The sequence below is a fragment of the Boleophthalmus pectinirostris genome, unplaced genomic scaffold, assembly GCF_026225935.1.
Source record: "Boleophthalmus pectinirostris isolate CB_2022bp ecotype Guang Dong unplaced genomic scaffold, ASM2622593v1 HiC_scaffold_9, whole genome shotgun sequence".
Lineage (NCBI taxonomy): Eukaryota > Metazoa > Chordata > Actinopteri > Gobiiformes > Gobiidae > Boleophthalmus > Boleophthalmus pectinirostris.
In genome coordinates, this window is record NW_026571541.1 from 2,582,603 (window position 1) to 2,602,256 (window position 19,654).

General features: G+C 46.4%; 1 protein-coding gene across 3 annotated transcripts in view; it reads right to left on the minus strand.

Moving 5' to 3' along the window:
- nova2 (NOVA alternative splicing regulator 2) overlaps positions 1-19,654 on the minus strand; it is a 42,787-nt gene continuing 23,133 nt past the window's right edge. For all 3 annotated transcript variants that reach the window (XM_020938627.2, XM_055147738.1, XM_020938628.2), the window contains 2 exons: positions 7,394-7,560; positions 1-2,479 (listed from right to left, as the gene is read on the minus strand). In XM_020938627.2, the coding sequence (XP_020794286.1) occupies positions 1,457-2,479; positions 7,394-7,560 (1,190 nt within the window). In that variant the 3' untranslated portion in view covers positions 1-1,456. The remainder of the gene's footprint in view (positions 2,480-7,393; positions 7,561-19,654) is intronic.

Here is a 19,654-nt window from a genome sequence, read left to right on the forward strand (position 1 = left end):
ATTACACAGATCCCTGCCATACAAGCCAACAGTCACCACGCTGCGGACTCCTGCCTCACAGGCTTCACAGTGCATTAAGACAACAAGTGTGTTCCGATTGTAAAAGAAACAAAAAACAGACATGGGGCCTCTACGCTGTTGGATTTGGCCCCTGGTGGCCCCTGGCTCCCTGAGGGCCACAGGGCGGGCAGAGGTACAGTGGCTCCTGACTCTTCAGTAGTAATGACGCAAGTGCTTGGCTGGGTCTGAGCAGATGCCTGGCTCAGCTCGGCCTTCTGCTGGTTCTGCTCAATCATCACTTTCTTCAGTCTCTGTCTGTACAATGGGTTTGGTGCGCCTGAGTCAATTCTCTTTGACGAGGCAATTAAACCCCGAAATAATTCTATTTAGACAAAATGTCCTGAGACAACTGAAGCCTCAGAACCAGTAGGAGGCGCCGCTGGGAAAGGCCCAGGCCAGATCAGCAGGACTCAGGCCTGGGTCTGGGTCTGGTCTAGGACTGGGTCTGGGTCTGGTCGAGGACTGGGTCTGGGTCTGGGGTCTGGGGTCTGGGGTGTGGGGTCTGGGGTCTGGGTCAGTTGCAGTCTGATCTGGTCTGCTCTAGCACAGATATGGCCTCCTGTTGTCAGGTGAGTTCCCTGTTGTCACTGGGAGGATATTGTGGGCCGAGCCGGCTTTAGGACTGGACTTAAATAAGACATATATTACACTATCTTCATTAAATAAAAAAGATTCCACATAAACAATAGTCTCATTTACATTCATGTCAACCTGAAGTCACAGATTTACAAAGAACAGCTGAGCTTTTATGGGTCAATTCTTCAATAAATAAAATGATACTTTCTGTTGAAATACAAATAAAAAATAATTCAAGAACATTGGCAGCAGTGCGTCTGTACGTGCCAGGTAGTATCGCTCTCTCTCATTGGTCAACACTACATGAGGTCATCAGCGTGTGACCTGTCATTTTAATTTTACAGTAGAGTCTCAGCACTGCAGGAGTGAGTGAAGATACAGCAGAGCCTTTGCAGTGTCTTCAGTCACTCCCAGGTTAGTCCTGCCTGATGTACCCTGAAAAGGCTCCACTATCTGGGCCCCGGGGCGCAGGAGGGACAGGGGGTCAACAGAGCAAATGAAAGCCCCAACAGCAGGCTGTGGTCTGTCAGCCTTGTTGCACAGTACACAAGACACCAGACAGAACCAGCAGAACAAAACATCCCCACAATGAAACCCCAGCACATGAGTAATAAAACAGTATGTACATTTTACACTTTTTTCTTGTTTTTTTATATAGATATCTCCCTCCTCTGCCTCCTCGGGTTCAGCAAATATGCTTTTTTTTTTTTTTTAAGAATACTGAAAATTTGCTGAAGAAAAGAGCACAAAGCATTCCTTCCAACATTCTTTATAAACTCCTCCTCCAAGCCCCCGCTCCTTTTGGGATTGGCTGTGAGCTTTAGCCCACTTTCTGCGGGTTGGTGGCCCGGACACCCTGCTCGTACGTGATCCTTTGGCTGATCAGGTACTGTGCTGCCTGTGTGGCGGCCTGGGACCCTGTGATGGTCACCTTCCTGTTGCGGGTCCCAGGGATGAACTCGCCCTTTTTGGAGATCTGGATCCTGGCTCCAGTCAGCTCCTGGTACTCCACCAAGGTCTTCCCCCCCTTACCCAGAATAGCTCCCACCAAGTTTTCTGGGACAGCGATCTCCACCACCTCCTTAGCACCTTCAGCTAGCTTCTCAGTGGCCAGCAGAGATGATGCCACCAGAGGTGAGGCAGCACTCAAGTATCCATTCGTGGCCCCTGTAGCGGCGGCGAGGGATCCCAAAGAGAAGCCACCCAGGCTGGCTGCAGGGTGGGCTGCGCTAGTAGAAGCATCGCTAGCATAGGATGCAAGTAGGTTAGCTGCAGCTGCTGCTGCAGGGTTAGCATTAGCGGCCACAGCGGCGAGCACGCCTGAGGCGGCGGCCGGGTTGAGCCCTAGACCCAGAGAGTTGGTGTTGTAGCCGTAGCTGGCTAAAGTGTTCAAAGCGGACGTGATGGCCAGCAGGTCGTTTCCTGACAGACTGGACATAGTGGTGGGGAAGGCCCCGACACCTGCGAGCCCGGCCTGCCCCAGCAGAGAGGAGGCAGTGGCAGCGGCGGCGGCAGCTGCAGCGGGCATTACCTCAGTGGAGTTAGCATAAGGGGACCCCGTGGGGTTGGAGTTGGCCACTGGCCCTGTGATGTTAGAGTAGGAAATGTTGAGACAAGAAGAGCTCTGAGGGTCCTCCTGGATCTTCTGCACAATAATCTCTACAGCTTTCCGGTTCTGCTCGGGCTCCCCGCTGATGGTCACCACGCGCTCCTGCAGGTTGATGCCTTCTGGCTTCTGGGACAGCTGCACCCAGGCCCCGGACTGTTCCATCACCGCTTTGACTGTAGCTCCGCCCTTCCCAATAATCAAGCCTGCTGTGCTGTTTGGAACGATGAGCTTGGCCTGGAAACAGAGGAGCAGACGTAGAGTTAAGGACAATGCCGCCTGAAGAAACATCTCAGTGCTGTGACTAATGGCACAATCACTAGAACCACACACACTGACTGACACCACAATCCCCGGAGAACCAGGGGCAGTGGAAGCTCAGTCGTGCACGGCTCGACTAGCAGATGTGTCTTGAAAAATATAATATAAAAATAAAAGAAAATATATCAAATGTATTATTGGTGTAGTTGTGGCACCCTGTGAAACTCTTTTTGCAATCTGTTGGACAGTCTGCTACAACTGATGCTTCAGGCTGGTGGAGCTGGGCTGGGTGCATCAGGGTTAATGGAGTAGGATGAAGAGGGGTTGGGTGGAGCAGGGGTTGGGTGGAGCTGGGTATGGGTGGTGTTGGGTGCAGTGGGTATGGGTGGTGTTGGGTGCAGTGGGTATGGGTGGTGTTGGGTGGTGTTGGGTGCAGTGGGTATGGGTGGTGTTGGGTGGTGTTGGGTGCAGCGGGGTATGGGTGGTGTTGGGTGCAGTGGGTATGGGTGGTGTTGGGTGCAGCGGGGTATGGGTGGTGTTGGGTGCAGTGGGGATGGGTGGTGTTGGGTGGTGTTGGGTGCAGCGGGGTATGGGTGGTGTTGGGTGCAGTGGGTATGGGTGGTGTTGGGTGGTGTTGGGTGCAGCGGGGTATGGGTGGTGTTGGGTGCAGTGGGGATGGGTGGTGCGCGCTGTGCTGTGGCTTGAGTGAGGCGAGCTGCAGAGGTTTGATGAGGCAGAGGTGCAGGAGAGTGGGAGGCCACAGAGACTCCATGCACGGGGTCAGCGTTACCATGACAACCACTGCAGCACTCAGGCAATAAAACAGTATTCCACAGAGCAGCCGTACTGTACCTCACCACAGAGGCACACGCAGCTATGGCCACAAATCATCCTCTATCATTTCAACCCTGTGCTCCACCTGATTTGTTCTGTTTCAAAATGTGACAAACAGAATGAGCTCATGTTAAACCGAATTGATCCATGTACCATTTTTTCTTTTGAATTTCAGTGAAAAACAAAAACAGTAAAATGGGAAAACAATTTGACAGAATTTATTTCATTATTCCATGTCCACAATGACATGTCGCTTTAAAAGAAGAGGACAAAACTACAGTGATTTTTCAGGTAAGTCTTTCTAGCAAAAGAACTTCTGGGGCAAATAATAAATAAATATATAAAGACGTGGGCAAAATTGTTGGTACCCCTCTGGTAATGAAAGAAAAATCAACAATGGTCACTCAGATAACTTGAAACTGATAAAAGCAATGGTAAATTAAAAAAACAAATAAATACTGAAAATGGTCCCCCGCAAATCAAACATTGTTTTTCACCTGTGGTTCAACAGAATTACTGGCCTGAACAAAAATGATGGTTCCCTTAACTTAATATTTTGTTGCACAACCTTTTGATGCAAACTCTGCAAACGAATGATTTCTGTAACTGTCAATGAGACTTCTGCTCTGGTCAACTGGTATTTTGACCTACTCCACGAGAACAAACTGCTCTAGTTGTCTCAGGTTTGAAGGGTTCCTTCTCCAGACAGTATGTTTCAGCTCCTTTCACAGATGTTCAGTAGAATTGAGATCTGGGCTCACAGAAGAACACTCCAGAACAGTCCAATGTTTTGTTCTTAGTCATTCTTGTGTGTTTTTAATTGTGTGTTTTAGGTCATTATCCTGTTGGAAGAACCATGGCCTACAACTCAGACCAAGCTTTCTGACACTAGGCAACACGTTTCCTTCCAAAATACCTTGATAGTTTTGAGATTTCGTTGTACCTTGCACAGATTCAAGACACCCTGTGCCAGATGTAGCAAAACAGCCCCAGAACAAAACCCCAGAAAGTCTCCTCCATGTTTCACAGTAGGGACAGTTTGGTTCAAACACAGATGGATGGTGTGATCTGACACTGATGTACTTTGCCCTTCAAGTTCACATTTAATTTCTTTGGAGGTTGTTCTGGGCTCTTTGGTTTCATTTGTATGATCCATCTCTTCATTTTGTCATCAGTGTTCCTCTTTTGCTGCATCCAGGGAGGTTGGCTTCAGTCCTGTGAACCTTAAACTTGTGAAGAACATGTGTAACTGTAATCACAGGAACATCAAGCTGCTTGGAGATGGTCTTATTGTCTTTATCTTTAACCTGCTTGTCTATCATTTTCTTTCTAGTCTCCTGACACAGTTCTCTTCTTCTCTTTCTCTGCTCCATGTTCAGTGTTGTGTCCATCATGTCTCCAAACAGCACAATGACACATGTCCCCCTTTAAACAGACAGACTGACTGAGGACAAGTTTGAAGAACCTGTGATGCAGATTAGAGACACACCAAAGTTTAACATGTCCCTATTGTCCAAATATTTACAATCTTTTCTAGGGGAACATCATTTTTGTCCAGGCCAGTTTCATTAGTTTGTTTTTGTTTGTTGTTTGTTTGTTTGTTTTACCAACAATTTTGAACACACACACACAAACATATATATGTGTGTGTTTTGGGGTTTTTTTACACAAAAAAACTGTTTTCCCATTTTACTGTTTTTTGTTCTTAACTGAAATTCAAAAGAAAGAATAGTACAAGAACCATAAATATTTCTAATAGTTCATCAGCACTTTTCACAACTTTCAGAGTTTTGCTGTTACAATAAGGCTAACAACAACTAGCATGCTAACAGTACATTGTGATTATTGGATGATAAAGTGTTTTAGAATGAGTTGCAGACAGTTCACAGCAGACATATTTTGACCTCAATGCTGCTCACACAATTAAGGTGACCAAAAACTGGGACACTCAGTTTTGGGCGGTTGATAATAATAGAATTGTGAAACGAGTGCATAATTAAGGAGAATTTTTCTGCACTCGGCCCATTCTTGACTAATATGTGAGTCAGTTTAGTCTTAGTCTTTGTGTTTTGGTCATTTAAGCAGCTTTTCTGTATTTTACCTCAACAAATGTCAATGTATGCCTTTTTTTACTGTGGGCAGGTATTAAATTGGTCCAAAAAGAGACACCTGGGACATGTCTTGTATAAAACTGGGACAAATCAGTGGTTTTGTATAAATCAGCTGGGACAGGGGACACAGGGCTTAAAACTGGGACTATGCTGGGGAAACAGGGACATTTGGACACCGTATATCGGGGTCTCTGTATCTGTACACATTTTTCTACTTTGAAAGTGGAAGTCAGTGTGCAGTTAAAATGCTAAACTGGTCTCGGTCTCGGAGAGTTGTGAAAGTGCTTCTAAACTCATCATGGTGAATAATCAGTATCCTCAGAATGATAAGTGAGGAATAACTTTAGATCAATGCAAAGCATTTAAAATAAACTAGTTCTAAAAACAGAATCCTTCTTGTGCCATCAACACCAAAAACTGTGAGATGCTCTTGAAGCACCAGACTGACCGACTGACCCCAGTGCGGCTACAGTCCTGTACATTTCTGTTGTGTATGGATACTGTGTGTACTCAGAACAGTAACTGTTTGGTGTGTATTATGTTCCAGAGTTTTATCCCTGTGCTATTGTCACATCGTCATGGCGGTCGAGCCAGGGAGCATCCATCCCATAATTCTTTGCGCCTTTGAGTGGTTGCACAGAGGATTATGTGACAGCTGGCCTGACCTCACCCCTCACTGTCTCTGCTACATGAAGATGACATGCTCCTCCTGCTACTGCTACTATAACAAGTAGCACTACTACTGCTGCTACTACTACTGCTGCTCAGGTTACTACTCCTACAACTACTAACTACTACTACTACTACTACTGCTTTGCCACAACTGCTACCACTACTACTCCTACTCCTACTACTAATCCTACTACTGCACAACTTTTTTTTGTCCACTTAACAGAATTTCTCCTTTTCCATAGATCCTCCCTGGACAATTGATTTTACATTCACTGTTTTTATTTGAGTTTATTTGTGCATTTATAGATTTTTATTTTTATTTTTTTTCTAAGAGTGAAAACTAGAGCAAGAAATATTTATCTGTGGTAGATGAGTTTCAGTGCAGCATCAGTATTGGATGGTGACTGCGTTGCTTTCCATAGTATTAACTGTCGGCTACTACAGTGCCTCCCCCGGGGGGAGGAGCTGTACTTTTACCTCAGCGTTACACTGAGGGTTTTTTCATGGACACTTGCCATTTGAATTCCTGTTGTGGCTTTCTCTCCACTGCCCACAGGAGGCACGATCGTCCACAATCTTACCATTTCTTGTGGAGCAGAAAATAACAGGAAGTAGGAAACAGGTGTTGGTGTCAGGGTGAAAGGTGACAGGAAGTGAGTGGGTGCGGACAGGAAATGGCTGTAGTTGAGTTTGTGGACAGGACTCGTGCTGGCCCTTTGCAGACAGTGCACACAGCTGCTCCTCTGAACACAGAGGCTCGGATAAAGCGTCTTTTGGCACAGAACTGGTCTGTGTTTGGTGACTTCTGTGGGAAAGGCCCACAGCTTTCCCTTTCACTCTCATGTCCTCACACAAGAGGCCTCAGTATTCCAGTATCTATAGTGAAGATTTGGGAATTTATACAGTCAGCGTAAATAAGTTGAGATTATGTGATAAATAATTGTTTGTTTTGGGTTTTTTTGTTTTTGTTTTTTTAAACACAAATTAAAAATAAAAAAGGTGCTGGGTTGTCATGCCTAGCTGTGTGGCTAGGCTATGGTAAAGGTATAATGTAAATCCAAAATGTCAATGTCTGTAATATTTCCTTCCATCTAAATCCTACAATAAAGCACTTGACACAAAGGGGAGCTCCCAGACTGGCTTTATAGAATAATCAAAATGTCCGGTCTGGGATCTGGTCCCTGCTGTGAATGCTGTCGGAGGGGGAGTGCATGTGTACAGTGTGTGTAAAGTGTGTCCAGTGCTTTTCTGCAGTCTGATGCTGGTGTCTGACCTGTTTGACGCGGTCTGGGTTCACGGTGGTCTGGGGCTGGAGGATGCTCACTGGTTCACTCTTCTGGCTGCTCTGGGGCATCTCTCGTACCTTCTCTGCGATGAAGTCGTGCACGCTGTTCAATGCCTCCACTGTGCCCTGGATGAGACACACGCGCTCTGTGGTCCCTGGAACACACACACACACAGAGGTCAGGGGTCAGGAGCAGGCTCTCTCCTCCTCATGGCCTCACCACACTCAGGTCTGACACTTGAGCAGGCTGCTTCTGAAGCACATGTGTCCTGTGTTCTTGTGGATATCACGACCATTAAAAAGTCTGCATAATAAAACATGGTGTAAATACATACAGAAATGTGTAGTACAGATGTGATGGGCCCTGTGTCCCTGCACACAGCAGCACAGTGCAGAGCAAGAGCCACGCTTCACTAGCAGCTGCAGTGTTGGATTTACTTCATATTCACAGAGAAATGATCCTCAAGAGGAAAGGTACACTCTAGGGACTACTGGTATCGAAAGATTAATATATCAATACTGTATTGTTATACAAATATCTGTACTAATTAACATAAGTAAATTTTAAGGGTGGCATCAATTTAAACATGTTATTCTACCCTGAAGTCGGTGATCATTTCTCTCACCAGACCCAGACAAGCACCCCTCAGGTCTGCACACTGACACCCCCGAGCACCCCTCAGGTCTGCACACTGACACCCCCGAGCACCCCTCAGGTTTGCACACTGACACCTCCGAGCACCCCTCAGGTCTGCACACTGACACCCCCGAGCACCCCTCAGGTCTGCACACTGACACCCCCGAGCACCCCTCAGGTCTGCACACTGACACCCCCGAGCACCCCTCAGGTTTGCACACTGACACCTCCGAGCACCCCTCAGGTTTGCACACTGACACCTCCGAGCACCCCTCAGGTCTGCACACTGACACCCGCGAGCACCCCTCAGGTTTGCACACTGACACCCGCGAGCACTCCTCAGCGTGTTCATGTATGCCAGGGACAATCAGGGACAGTTTGATTTAAACAGATTTATCAAAATACTGTGAACCTGGAAACTACGACTGAGGTGTGACACATGTGGAGGAGTCAGATACCTGCTGCATGTCATCACATGCGCATGATTAGTTTTGGTCGCTATGTTTAAGTGAAACCTGCTGGAGGCTCAGTGCGTTTACTTGCTGCAGAGAAAATCAGATGCTCAGTGTGATGAAATTAGGCTTCTCTAGATCTGCTTTTGTACCAAAATGACAGCACGACACTGCCCAATCTATGTCCTACCTACGTGTATCACAGATTAAGAAAATAACATTGGAGAACGAAGTAGAGAGTTGTGGGCGTGTACTGGTGCTGGTGAAAGCGGGGATCAGCAAAATGGTGTCTTGAAAATAAGAGATTAAAGATGACTCAAACATGAATCACTCCAAATACAACTTCAGAAGGTCAGTGAGAAGAAAACTACTATAACATGGTGAAAAGATCAGAAATGTTCATTTTGCATCATAGTTCTGATTTAATGATTATAGATGAGTTTTAGCGCTAATAGTAGATGCCCCTGAACACCTCATGGCCTCTCATTCACAAAATATTCAGTGGTGTGCCCTGCTGTAGGCTGGAGAAAGGGCCAAAGACCATTTGACTTTGGTTTTTAGCACACTCACAGTTCTGTGTGCGTGTGAACACAGTGAGTGAGAGCATAAAACAATAGCAGGATTTAAGGTGCCGTCTCTGTCCTGTCCTGGTTGGCCTGAGCCTGGTTGACCTTTGATGGGATTGTGTGAGCGGGGACCACAGGGACTATCTGTTAATCTGTCTCATATTTGAGATGATTGTGTGTGAGGAGCATGAGGCTGTGCGGTGTCCACGGCTCACACTATAAATAGGCGCAGTCTCCCTGCCGCACACCCTAACCCTAACCTCCCATCAGAGCCAAACATGTGTCTCTATTTTTACAGTGCGCTGACAGGTTAAGCTAACAAAGTAGCAGCATTAGCATTTGTGTTTGAGCTGAGAACCCGAAAAGTGGGCCTCGCCTCCTGACAGCTGGTGGCCTCTGGGTAATCTGCCGTGGTCCAATCAGGGGAGGGGATTAGCGAGCCATTGTCTCTGTAGAGGGAAAGAGTGAGGGACAGGGGGGGAGAGAGGGACAGAAGGAGGGAGAGAGAGAGTGGGGGAGCGTGAAAGAGGGAGGGGCCTGTCACAGCTGTGCTCTGTGTCACAGAGGCTGTCACTCAGCTTTCTCTCCACTGGAAACACTCGGGATGAGCACACGTTAGTCACCACAGGCCGTGCCAAGGCCTGAGCTCGTCTCATCTCAGAAGCTAAACACGGTCGGACCTGGTTAGTACTTGGATTGGTGACTGCTGGAAACAGGTGCCACTGAGGGGAAGATTGGCAGCCTCGCTTCTGTCAGTCTGCCCCAGGGCAGCTCTGGGTACAATCACTTACCACCAGTGTGGAGTAACGAGCTGCATTATTGTTCTGTTGTGTGGAGAAGTGCTTTCGCTGTAATAAGAGGAAGAGCTCTGAGCTCTGACCCTCTGTCCACACAAACACACTGTGTGGACCAACACGGCCAGACTTTCTTAAAGGGACATACAGGGACACATTAGACAAGAATCTGCTGAAGCCGCCCACGCGAGTGCATACACCAGTGCAGCTGGGGACAGGGTCTGACAGGAGGCACCCTCATCACTCTGTGAGCACCCAGCACCCATGGGTGTCAGAGCATCAGGGGTGACACACAAAACAGTGCTACACATCACCTCCATATGACCCAAACAAGCACTATACAGCAGTGACCAGAGAAGCACTGCATGGACCTTCACCACACTGGAAGGATGTGACAATCATAATGCATGTGTCTTCAGAAATGTCCCTGATGTCTTCTCTCTGACAGGGGGACAGGCAGGGGGCAGAGGCAGCTGCAGAGACTGAGCTGATGTCATTCAGGAGGGCTTGGACCTGAGCCTGAGGAGCTGTGGGTCTCCAGTGCCAGTGAGGAGGGAGGAGCACATGATTGTCTGAGGGACATTCTTGTGTTTTGTCCCATCACAGTTGTGCAGAGTTTAGTGGTGATGTCACAGGTCAAAGCTCTCCCTCTGCGCCCTGTGCTCTCTCACTCCTCGCTCCTGCATCAGTTCAACAGCTGATACCAGAGCTCAGAACAGCCCTTTATGTTTATGTATAGTCTGCAGCCAAATGATCCAGAGAAGCTGTTTATGAACCATTCACTGTGGACACAACAAACTGTAGAACTCTCACAAACCACACTCACATCCACATATACTGCAGAGTTAGTTAGCTAGTTTTCCTTAAGTAGATGGCTTTACAAAAACAGACTTCATTTTCAGATGAAAAACTTACAGTACAGACAATTTTCCATTGTCTCTAGATCTGTCTGTACTAAACATTATTGGCCTATTGTTATTGTCATGTGAAATCCAGCAGTATGACAGCACCTGTCCTGAGCGTACTTCCCCTGCAAAAGCACAATTTGACGTGACAACACTTTGAAACCGTGTTGATAAAGATAAACACTGCAGAGTCACAAACACTAGACTCTATTTCCAGTCCACAGTCAGTACACACCCTGGACCTGGCCACTTGCATACATCAGCAGTCAACAGTCTAAATGTCCAATCCAAGCCATAAAAATGTGTCACGTGTGTAACATGAAATAAATGTGCTGGAACATTTAATTTATTTATTTGTAAATTATAACAATAAATACTCTATCAAAACAGCAGTCAGTTTTGAAACATTTTGTTTTTTGAGCTCAGTTTTTAACATCATATCATGGAATTTTAACCAAGTAAGAATGCAGCATGTGCAATTCAAAGGGACTGTTGGATTGTGTTAAATGAGCTGTTGTTGTTTTTCCCGTATCCATGGAGACCGTGCAAGAGGCAGGCTAAGGAGCTAGCTGTGGACATTTGAGATGCTACAGGCTTTTTACACCATATGTGGCAGCAAATGTGTCAGAAGATCTTCCAGAATAAACACTTTGAGGGAATAGACCATTTCATCACCAACTGGAACACCAGAGCAGAGTAAGAGCCTTTCCTGTTGTGTTCACCTGATTCTCCCTGGACAGTTTTGTCTCTTCCTCTGTCTCTTCCCAAACTGTCCTGACACAGATCTGCTGACCCTCCCTGACCAGTCCTTCTGTTAAACTGACCTCACACCTTTAACTGAGACACACAGGACACTGAGTCATGAGGCGTAAATGCTGCAGAAACATCAACTGCAACAGTTTACTGCAGCAAAACCTGAAGTTCCCTCAGGATCAATAAAGTCTCTCTCTGCGTATCGATACTGTATCACCAAATGTAATTTCACCTAACAGTTCCTTTCATTCAGTGGCAATAAATCAAATCAATCAGTTGCAAAGCAAGGAGTACACGTGTGGAGTATATTTGAAGTGTATATGTGTGGAGTACATGAGTGGAGTACATTTGAAGAGTACATGTGTGGAGTACATTTGAAGAGTACATGAGTGGAGTACATTTGAAGAGTACATGAGTGGAGTACATTTGAAGAGTACATGAGTGGAGTACATTTGAAGAGTACATGTGTGGAGTACATTTGAAGAGTACATGTGTGGAGTACATGAGTGGAGTACATTTGAAGAGTACATGTGTGGAGTACATGCGTGGAGTACATTTGAAGAGTACATGTGTGGAGTACATTTGAAGAGTACATGTGTGGAGTACATTTGTGTGGAGTACATGTGTGGAGTACATTTGAAGAGTACATGTGCGGAGTACATTTGAAGAGTACATGTGCGGAGTACATTTGAAGAGTACATGTGCGGAGTACATTTGAAGAGTACATGTGCGGAGTACATTTGAAGAGTACATGTGCGGAGTACATTTGAAGAGTACATGTGCGGAGTACATTTGAAGAGTACATGTGCGGAGTACATTTGAAGAGTACATGTGTGGAGTACATGTGTGGAGTACATTTGAAGAGTACATGTGCGGAGTACATTTGAAGAGTACATGTGTGGAGTACATGTGTGGAGTACATTTGAAGAGTACATGTGTGGAGTACATTTGAAGAGTACATGTGCGGAGTACATTTGAAGAGTACATGTGCGGAGTACATTTGAAGAGTACATGTGTGGAGTACATTTGAAGAGTACATGTGTGGAGTACATTTGAAGAGTACATATATTAGTATAGTATATTTGTGGTGTAAAGTTGGTGTGGTACACTTGTATACTTCTACGAGTTTGTTCATACTCTCACAATCAACACATCAAAATTGGGACCATACTGGGACTAAACTGAAACTAAAACCAGACTGGAGCAGGTCTTGACCGGGACTAAAACAAGTCTACATTTGGACTTATACTGGGATAAAACTGGGACATAAAAAGTGTGAAGCCACCCTGGAATGGCGTTGGGAGCGTGCAGTTTTGGGGCGGTCTGCAGGGACACGAGGGCGTCCCATCCCCCTGGACCCTCTCTCATTGAACCCCGGGTCTCTTTAGAACCAGGCCCGGCTCTGAACCAGGACAAAGGAGCGAGGAGAAAAGCTGCATTTCTGAGGACTGAGCTCAGCCTCCACCTGCTCCTCCTCCACTCACCCACACCCCCACATCTACAAACTGGTAACACTTTATTATATCTGCACGATTTAGAGAGGTGGATAGTACTTATTTACCTTTACTCACTTATGATCACCGCCTGAATAAACCGTGAAGAAAGACTAAACTTGTAATGGATAAATAGTCAGGCTTATAACTACTTAAGTACGGGGTGGGGGTTACGAGTGAGTTAAGGCATTCATTATGTAGTTACTGAATCATTCTCTCCATAATTGAGACGAGGGACAGGGGTCTGCAAGGCTCTCGACAACAACCACGAGAGGGACATGTAGTGACCCACAGCTGCTGACAGAGCTGTACACTGGCCCTGGACCCTCTCCTCTGCCCCGCTCCTTCTCTTTTTCTGGTGCTGTCTCGTCCCCACGGTGCTCTTCCACTTGTGTTAGAGTCGGCCACTCACCACTAGATGTACAAGGTCTGTATACTCAGGTCACAGACTGAAGAATCATCTCAGGAGAGCAAAGGCATCCACTGAGAACATCTGCACCTGCTCAGAGGAGCTTGTGGAGCAGTGAGAAGGTGCTGTGAGGTAACAGCATTAGGCTGGTGCTGTGAGGAGTGGTTTGGTGGTGCTGTGAGGAGCACCCTGCTCGTGCTGTGAGGAGGTGCTTGGTGGTGCTGTGAGGAGCACCCTGCTCGTGCTGTGAGGAGGTGCTTGGTGGTGCTGTGAGGAGCACCCTGCTCGTGCTGTGAGGAGCACCCTGCTCGTGCTGTGAGGAGGTGCTTGGTGGTGCTGTGAGGGGCTGTTCGGTGGTGCTGTGAGGAGCACCCTGCTTGTGCTGTGAGGAGGTGTTTGGTGGTGCTTTGAGGAGGTGCTTGGTGGTGCTGTGAGGAGCACCCTGCTCGTGCTGCGAGGAGGTGCTTGGTGGTGCTGTGAGGAGGTGCTTGGTGGTGCTGTGAGGAGGTGCTTGGTGGTGCTGTGAGGAGGTGTTTGGTGGTGCTGTGAGGAGGTGCTTGGTGGTGCTGTGAGGAGGTGCTTGGTGGTGCTGTGAGGAGGTGCTTGGTGGTGCTGTGAGGAGGTGCTGCTTGGTGGTGCTGTGAGGAGCACCCTGCTCGTGCTGCTTGGTGGTGGTGCTTGGTGGTGCTGTGAGGAGGTGTTTGGTGGTGCTGTGAGGAGGTGCTTGGTGGTGCTGTGAGGAGGTGGTGCTGTGAGGAGGTGCTTGGTGGTGCTGTGAGGAGGTGCTGTGAGGAGCTTGTTGTAACAGCATAGCGTGGTGTGCTGGCTGCAGTCTGTCTACAGCTCATTATGGTGCTTTTGGGTGCTCAGATCTGGTGTCTCCACCTGTCTCCTTCGAAGACACCTCCCTCCCCCCTCCTGTCTGTCTCCCCTGAGCTCTCCTCCCTCCGGCCACACCCTCTCTCCTCTAACTCTCCTACCTCCTGTCTGCCTCTGTCTCTCCCTCTCATGCCTCCCTCTCTATTCCTCTCCCTCCTCTTCCTCCTCCTCTTCCTCCTCCTCTTCCTCCTCTCCCTCCCCCTTCCTCCTCCCTCTCTCCTTCCACAATGCTTCACAAAGTTATCCAAACAGTGGGCTGCGGGCTGTGGCACATGTGAGCTGCCATAAGCCGGGCTTAACAGCGTATTTCGATCCTCGCCTCTGCCCCCTCTTCGCTCCTCGCTCTCCCCTCTCTCTCCTCCCTGCCCCTCTCCTCTTCTCTTCTCCTCCTCCCCTCTCTCTCTCCTCCTCCTCTCCTCTTCTCCTCCTCCTCTCCTCCTCTCCTCCTCTCCTCCGCTGTGGTTGTGTGGTGGACAGTGTCAGCTGCTTTAAGCCGCTGAGGATCCCTGGCTCTGGGCTGCAGCTGTCTGGCTCAGCCCCACACTCTGCTCTGAGCTCCACCACAAACCAGCTCCTACAACACTCATGGGGTCATTTCCAATAAGGGATGTCAAAAATATCGAAAATGAAAATCTTACTGATATTAAAACTAGTACTGAAACTAGATACTCATTTGAGCAGTTATTGATACTAAAAAGTCCCAGTGAGAGGACAGAAATGAGCCTTTCCTGAATGTCTTTAGAATGATGTTGATCTGTATCAGAACAAGTAGAAGACATAAATAACATAATAACACAAAATGTCAGAAGACCAAATGAACCTCATTGAACTGAACCAAGTAGAAGAGCACCAGTGTTGGGAGTAACACGTTATAAAAGTAACGAATTACAGTAATGCAATTACTTTTTGCTGTAACGCAGTAATGTAAGGCATTACAGGGGAAAAAATAGTAATATTTTACTCGGTACAAATGTGAGTAACGCGCGTTACAATGTTTTTTTTTTTAACCTGGATTGAAGTGGTGGGTTTTTCTTCATACAAATTCGCTAAAATCACCTCGATATCAGCAGCGGTGAAACGGCGGAGATGCGCCCTCATAGACCTTCAGGTAACCGCGGGCGAAAGGACTGACAAAGAACTCCACGCTGTTTAGACCTGGTTTAGACCTGGGTCAGTTTTGGTGGTTTAGACCTGGTTTAGACCTGGGTCAGTTCTGGTTTAGACCTGGTTTACACTCGTCCCTCCCTCTATCGCAGTTCACTTTTCGCTGTCTCGCAGATTTTTTATTTTTATTATTTTTTTGTGTGCAATTTTGCATGCCCTGTTTTTTTTTTTTTTACATTGTATGAATGCGTATTGCGTTCCTCCCGCTGCGTCCTGACTGGCCAAGGGACTCCTGTAAAGTACAGTACAGAATGTGTTCAGCTGCCAAATTTAAATACATGTTCAATCTCTAGCAGTGTGATTCTGAAGTGCTATACGGTTGCAAGTTTTCTCCCTGACGAAACCACAACGTCGACGAAACATTCTGCACCGACAAAGGCTCCTGCGCTCGCACCCAAAAGGCAGAGGAAGATGCAAACCATCACACAAAAAGTTGGACTTCTGGACACGCTGAAGGAAGGTAGAAGTTACGCGCTGTAACAGACTCTTGCACCGGCTCGGGAACCTGCAAATAGTTGCTGAAATCAGGGCCGCGAGCCCGAGCAGCAGGGTGGCCATAAAGAGCGATCCGGTGACAGCCGCTCTTACCTCCGTGAGGTGTGGAGCAGAGCCGCTCCTTTCTCCTGCGGTCACCTTCAAGACCGTCCTGACAGTGAGTCCTGTTTTAGTCCTAGTTCAGTTCTGTTTTAGTCCTAGTTCAGTTCTAGTTTAGTCCTGGTTCAGCTCTGGTTTAGTCCTGGTTTAGACCTGGTTTAGTCCTGGTTCAGTCCATATACAGCGCAAAAGTTATTTTGGTGAGAGTAACTTAAAGTAATGCAATAGTAATGTAATGCCTTACATTTTAAATGCAGTAATATTGTAATGTAACGAATTACTTTGAAATGACAGTAATAGGTAATAAATAACGCATTACAGTTTCAAAGTAACTTGCCCAACAGTGAAGCGCACACAGACTAGTATATGCTCAAGGAGCACTATGAACCTACTGGACCACTGAGGATTACACACATACTGTATACGACACATGGGAATAGAAAAGAAAGTTCTACCATTTAATACTGAAAATCACATTCAGTTGTCTAAAGAAAGTGTTTTTATACCGTGGCATCAGAAGCAGTATTGAGTCTATTCTTTAGTATTGAAATTGAGTTTGAAATGTTTGTATCATGACGACAAATCTGAGCAAAATGTGTCTTACCCCAGTACAGACAGACTGTAAAAGCAGCTCCTGAGGTCAAAATAAGCCCACTGTGTACATTAGATTATAAAGTGTTCTCTTCTCCCATAATCAGGAAATGTGTGTTAGCATGACGGTGAAACGCCAAAATGCCAGGAGTTGTGAAAAGTGCTTATACACTCATTGCTGTGAATAATTTGGATGCATAAGATAAGTGAGGGAGAACTCTGGACACTGCAAACTGTGTTAAATGAACTTGTTCTAAGACAATAAAAATCAGGTTCAGCACCTTTGATAGAAATGCAGGGGACAAAGTACATGATATTTACACAGCAGTATGCAGCCAGGCCCAGTTACATGTCAGATCTGCGGACAAGTAAGTTTATTAAGGTATTATAAGAAACAAAAACACCTAACATAAACTATGCGTGCGCACATGCATGCACGTGTGCGTGCGAGTGTGTGTGTGTGTGTGTTAGCTGTGTGTGCAGTGTGTGTACTGAGCATGTGTGAGGGGAAGACCTGACTCAGAGTGACCTCATCAGACAGAGGCATATGGAAAAGGCTTTAGCCTTCACTGAGCACGCTCCAAAAGCACCAGCGCAATTTACTGCTCTAACTCCCAAATAAAAGTACTTCTCAGAGCAGATTTCAGAAGCCATTACTGAGTAATATATTGTACAGTGTAAAACTAAAATATTTCTCACTGATCTGAACGGTCTCTCCCTAAACCCCAGCACCTGCACCTGTCATGAGTCAGTGCTAGTGCAGCCTCTGCAGCTCAGGGAGGGAATTCTGGAGGTTCTGAGCTTCACATGAGACTTGGTCTGTCCATAAACTGACAATGAGACACTTGGATGTGTCTCTATCTGCAGAGCACAGGCTACATGCAGTTCCTTTAAATATGAGAAAAAAAGATTAGTTTTCTTTTTTGCATTATCAAAGAGTATTTAGTGACTCTGATTAAGGATTCCCATGAAATTAATGAAAAGCCAAAGCCTGAGTGTGTGGATGTACGGGGGTACAGGGAGGGAGCAGTTACTCTGGTCACAGACTGGAGGTGATGGAGGGGGAGGGGCTCTTTGTCTGCCTCACCTTCACCATAATGGGACACTTCACGCCCCCTCACCCCCTTTAACAAAGCACCATCCCTTTAAGAGCACATGGACTCGCTGAAGACATGAACAGTCCCTCCAGTCACTGTTTCTTACAAATATCACTCGTGCTGTTTTTAGAGGCAAATCTGTCCTATGCATCATGCTAACTCCAGCTCTAGTCCACACTGTCATGTCCACACTGTCATGTCCACACTGTCATGTCCACACTGTCATGTCCATACTGTCTGACTGCAGCTGCATTGCTGTTGTCTATGCTTGTGTTCCTGGTTTCTGTGCAAGTCCAGACCTGATCAGCTCTAAAGATCAGGTTTAACATTGTACACCTGAGATTCAAAGATTTAAGATTTCTTCAGTGCCACTGTCACCATCATTATACTCTAATGTAAAACTCAAACAACATTTCATATATTTGTCTAGTTTCTGAGCCTGTGTGATATGAATTACATAAATAAATAAATAAGCAACTTTTTTACACTAATACACTAATACTGATCCATCATAATTTCTTTCCATTCCATTTTTTTTTCAATGGATCCTTTAAAGTCCTCTGAGGACAGGTGACCTAACACTAAAAAGAAAACATCTGGTCTAATTCAGCAAAACTGCTATAAAATAAAAATAAATAAAAAAAATAAATTAAAAAAACTTTCATAATGTATTTCTTGGATATAAAAAAAACACAGACTTCTAATCATGGATTTTAACACAAAAACTGTCAACTTGCTTCCTCTAAAGACTTGCGTGTGCTCCAGACCACAGGCGTGTGCATGTTCATGAGACACGACTGATCTCACGATTGTTTCAAATACGATTAATATTCCTTCCAAAGCTGTACACACTGTGGATGTGAATTCCAATGGAAGAATGCAGAGAACTCCAGAGACTGAAAGTGCTCCTTGGCTGGTAGTAAAGACAGGACCGGGCCTTTGTGCAGACAGGGCGGTTACCATGGCAACCATGGACGCCGGGTCATTGTTATGCAGCCAATCAGAAGCCAGCACACACACTCACCCCACCTCGTGTGTGTGTGTGTGTGTGTGTGTGTGTGTGTGGGGGGGGGGTCGATGGGTGTGTGTGTGTGCCTCTCCTTTCTCCTTTGCAGTCTCTCCCATGTTTCTACTGATGGTTTTATTGATTAGTTATGTTAATTTATCCAAAAGCAAAAACATCGTTTCCACACACGCCAGGGACACCGGAGAACTGGCCTGGTCCAGTTTAAAACTGGAGAACTGGCCTGGTCCAGTTTAAAACTGGAGAACTGGCCTGGTTCAGTTGAAAGAGCTTGATTAAAGTGTAGTAAACCTGAGGCGTCTTGGTTCAAATCTCACAGATCCCAACAACACATGTGGAGAAGTGTATACTCAGACACCTGCTGCATGTAACTGCACAATCTGATTTACATTAGGAGCAGACGAGGAGAGGTATTCAACTGCACAAGGTAAGAACAGTCAGGAAATATTAGACAGTCACAGCCTCTGTATCGTGAGCTAGCACATGTAGTTTTGTTTTGGTCCACACTTTGTGCTGCAGAGAGCAAATCGCTTGTGAGTAACAGTTCCTCAAGTCTGAAAATCAAATGCCAAACATGAATGAAATGTGGCTTCTATTTCTGTCAAAAGTGCGATTATGTGTAAGTGTTTTTTATTAACAATTACACCTGCACAGTTTTACTGCTAATGCTAAATTACCAGACTCCCCTGAACGCCTCGTAGCCGCTGTGCACACTTATTGGGTTCTTCGAGCTGCTGTAGACTGGGACAAGAGTGAGACAGCAGTGGGACAAGAGTGGGACCAGAGTGGGACAGGAGAGGGACAAGAGTGAGACAGGAGTGGGACAGCAGTGGGACAGGAGTGGAACAGGAGTGGGACAGGAGTGGAACAGGAGTGGGACAAGAGTGAGAC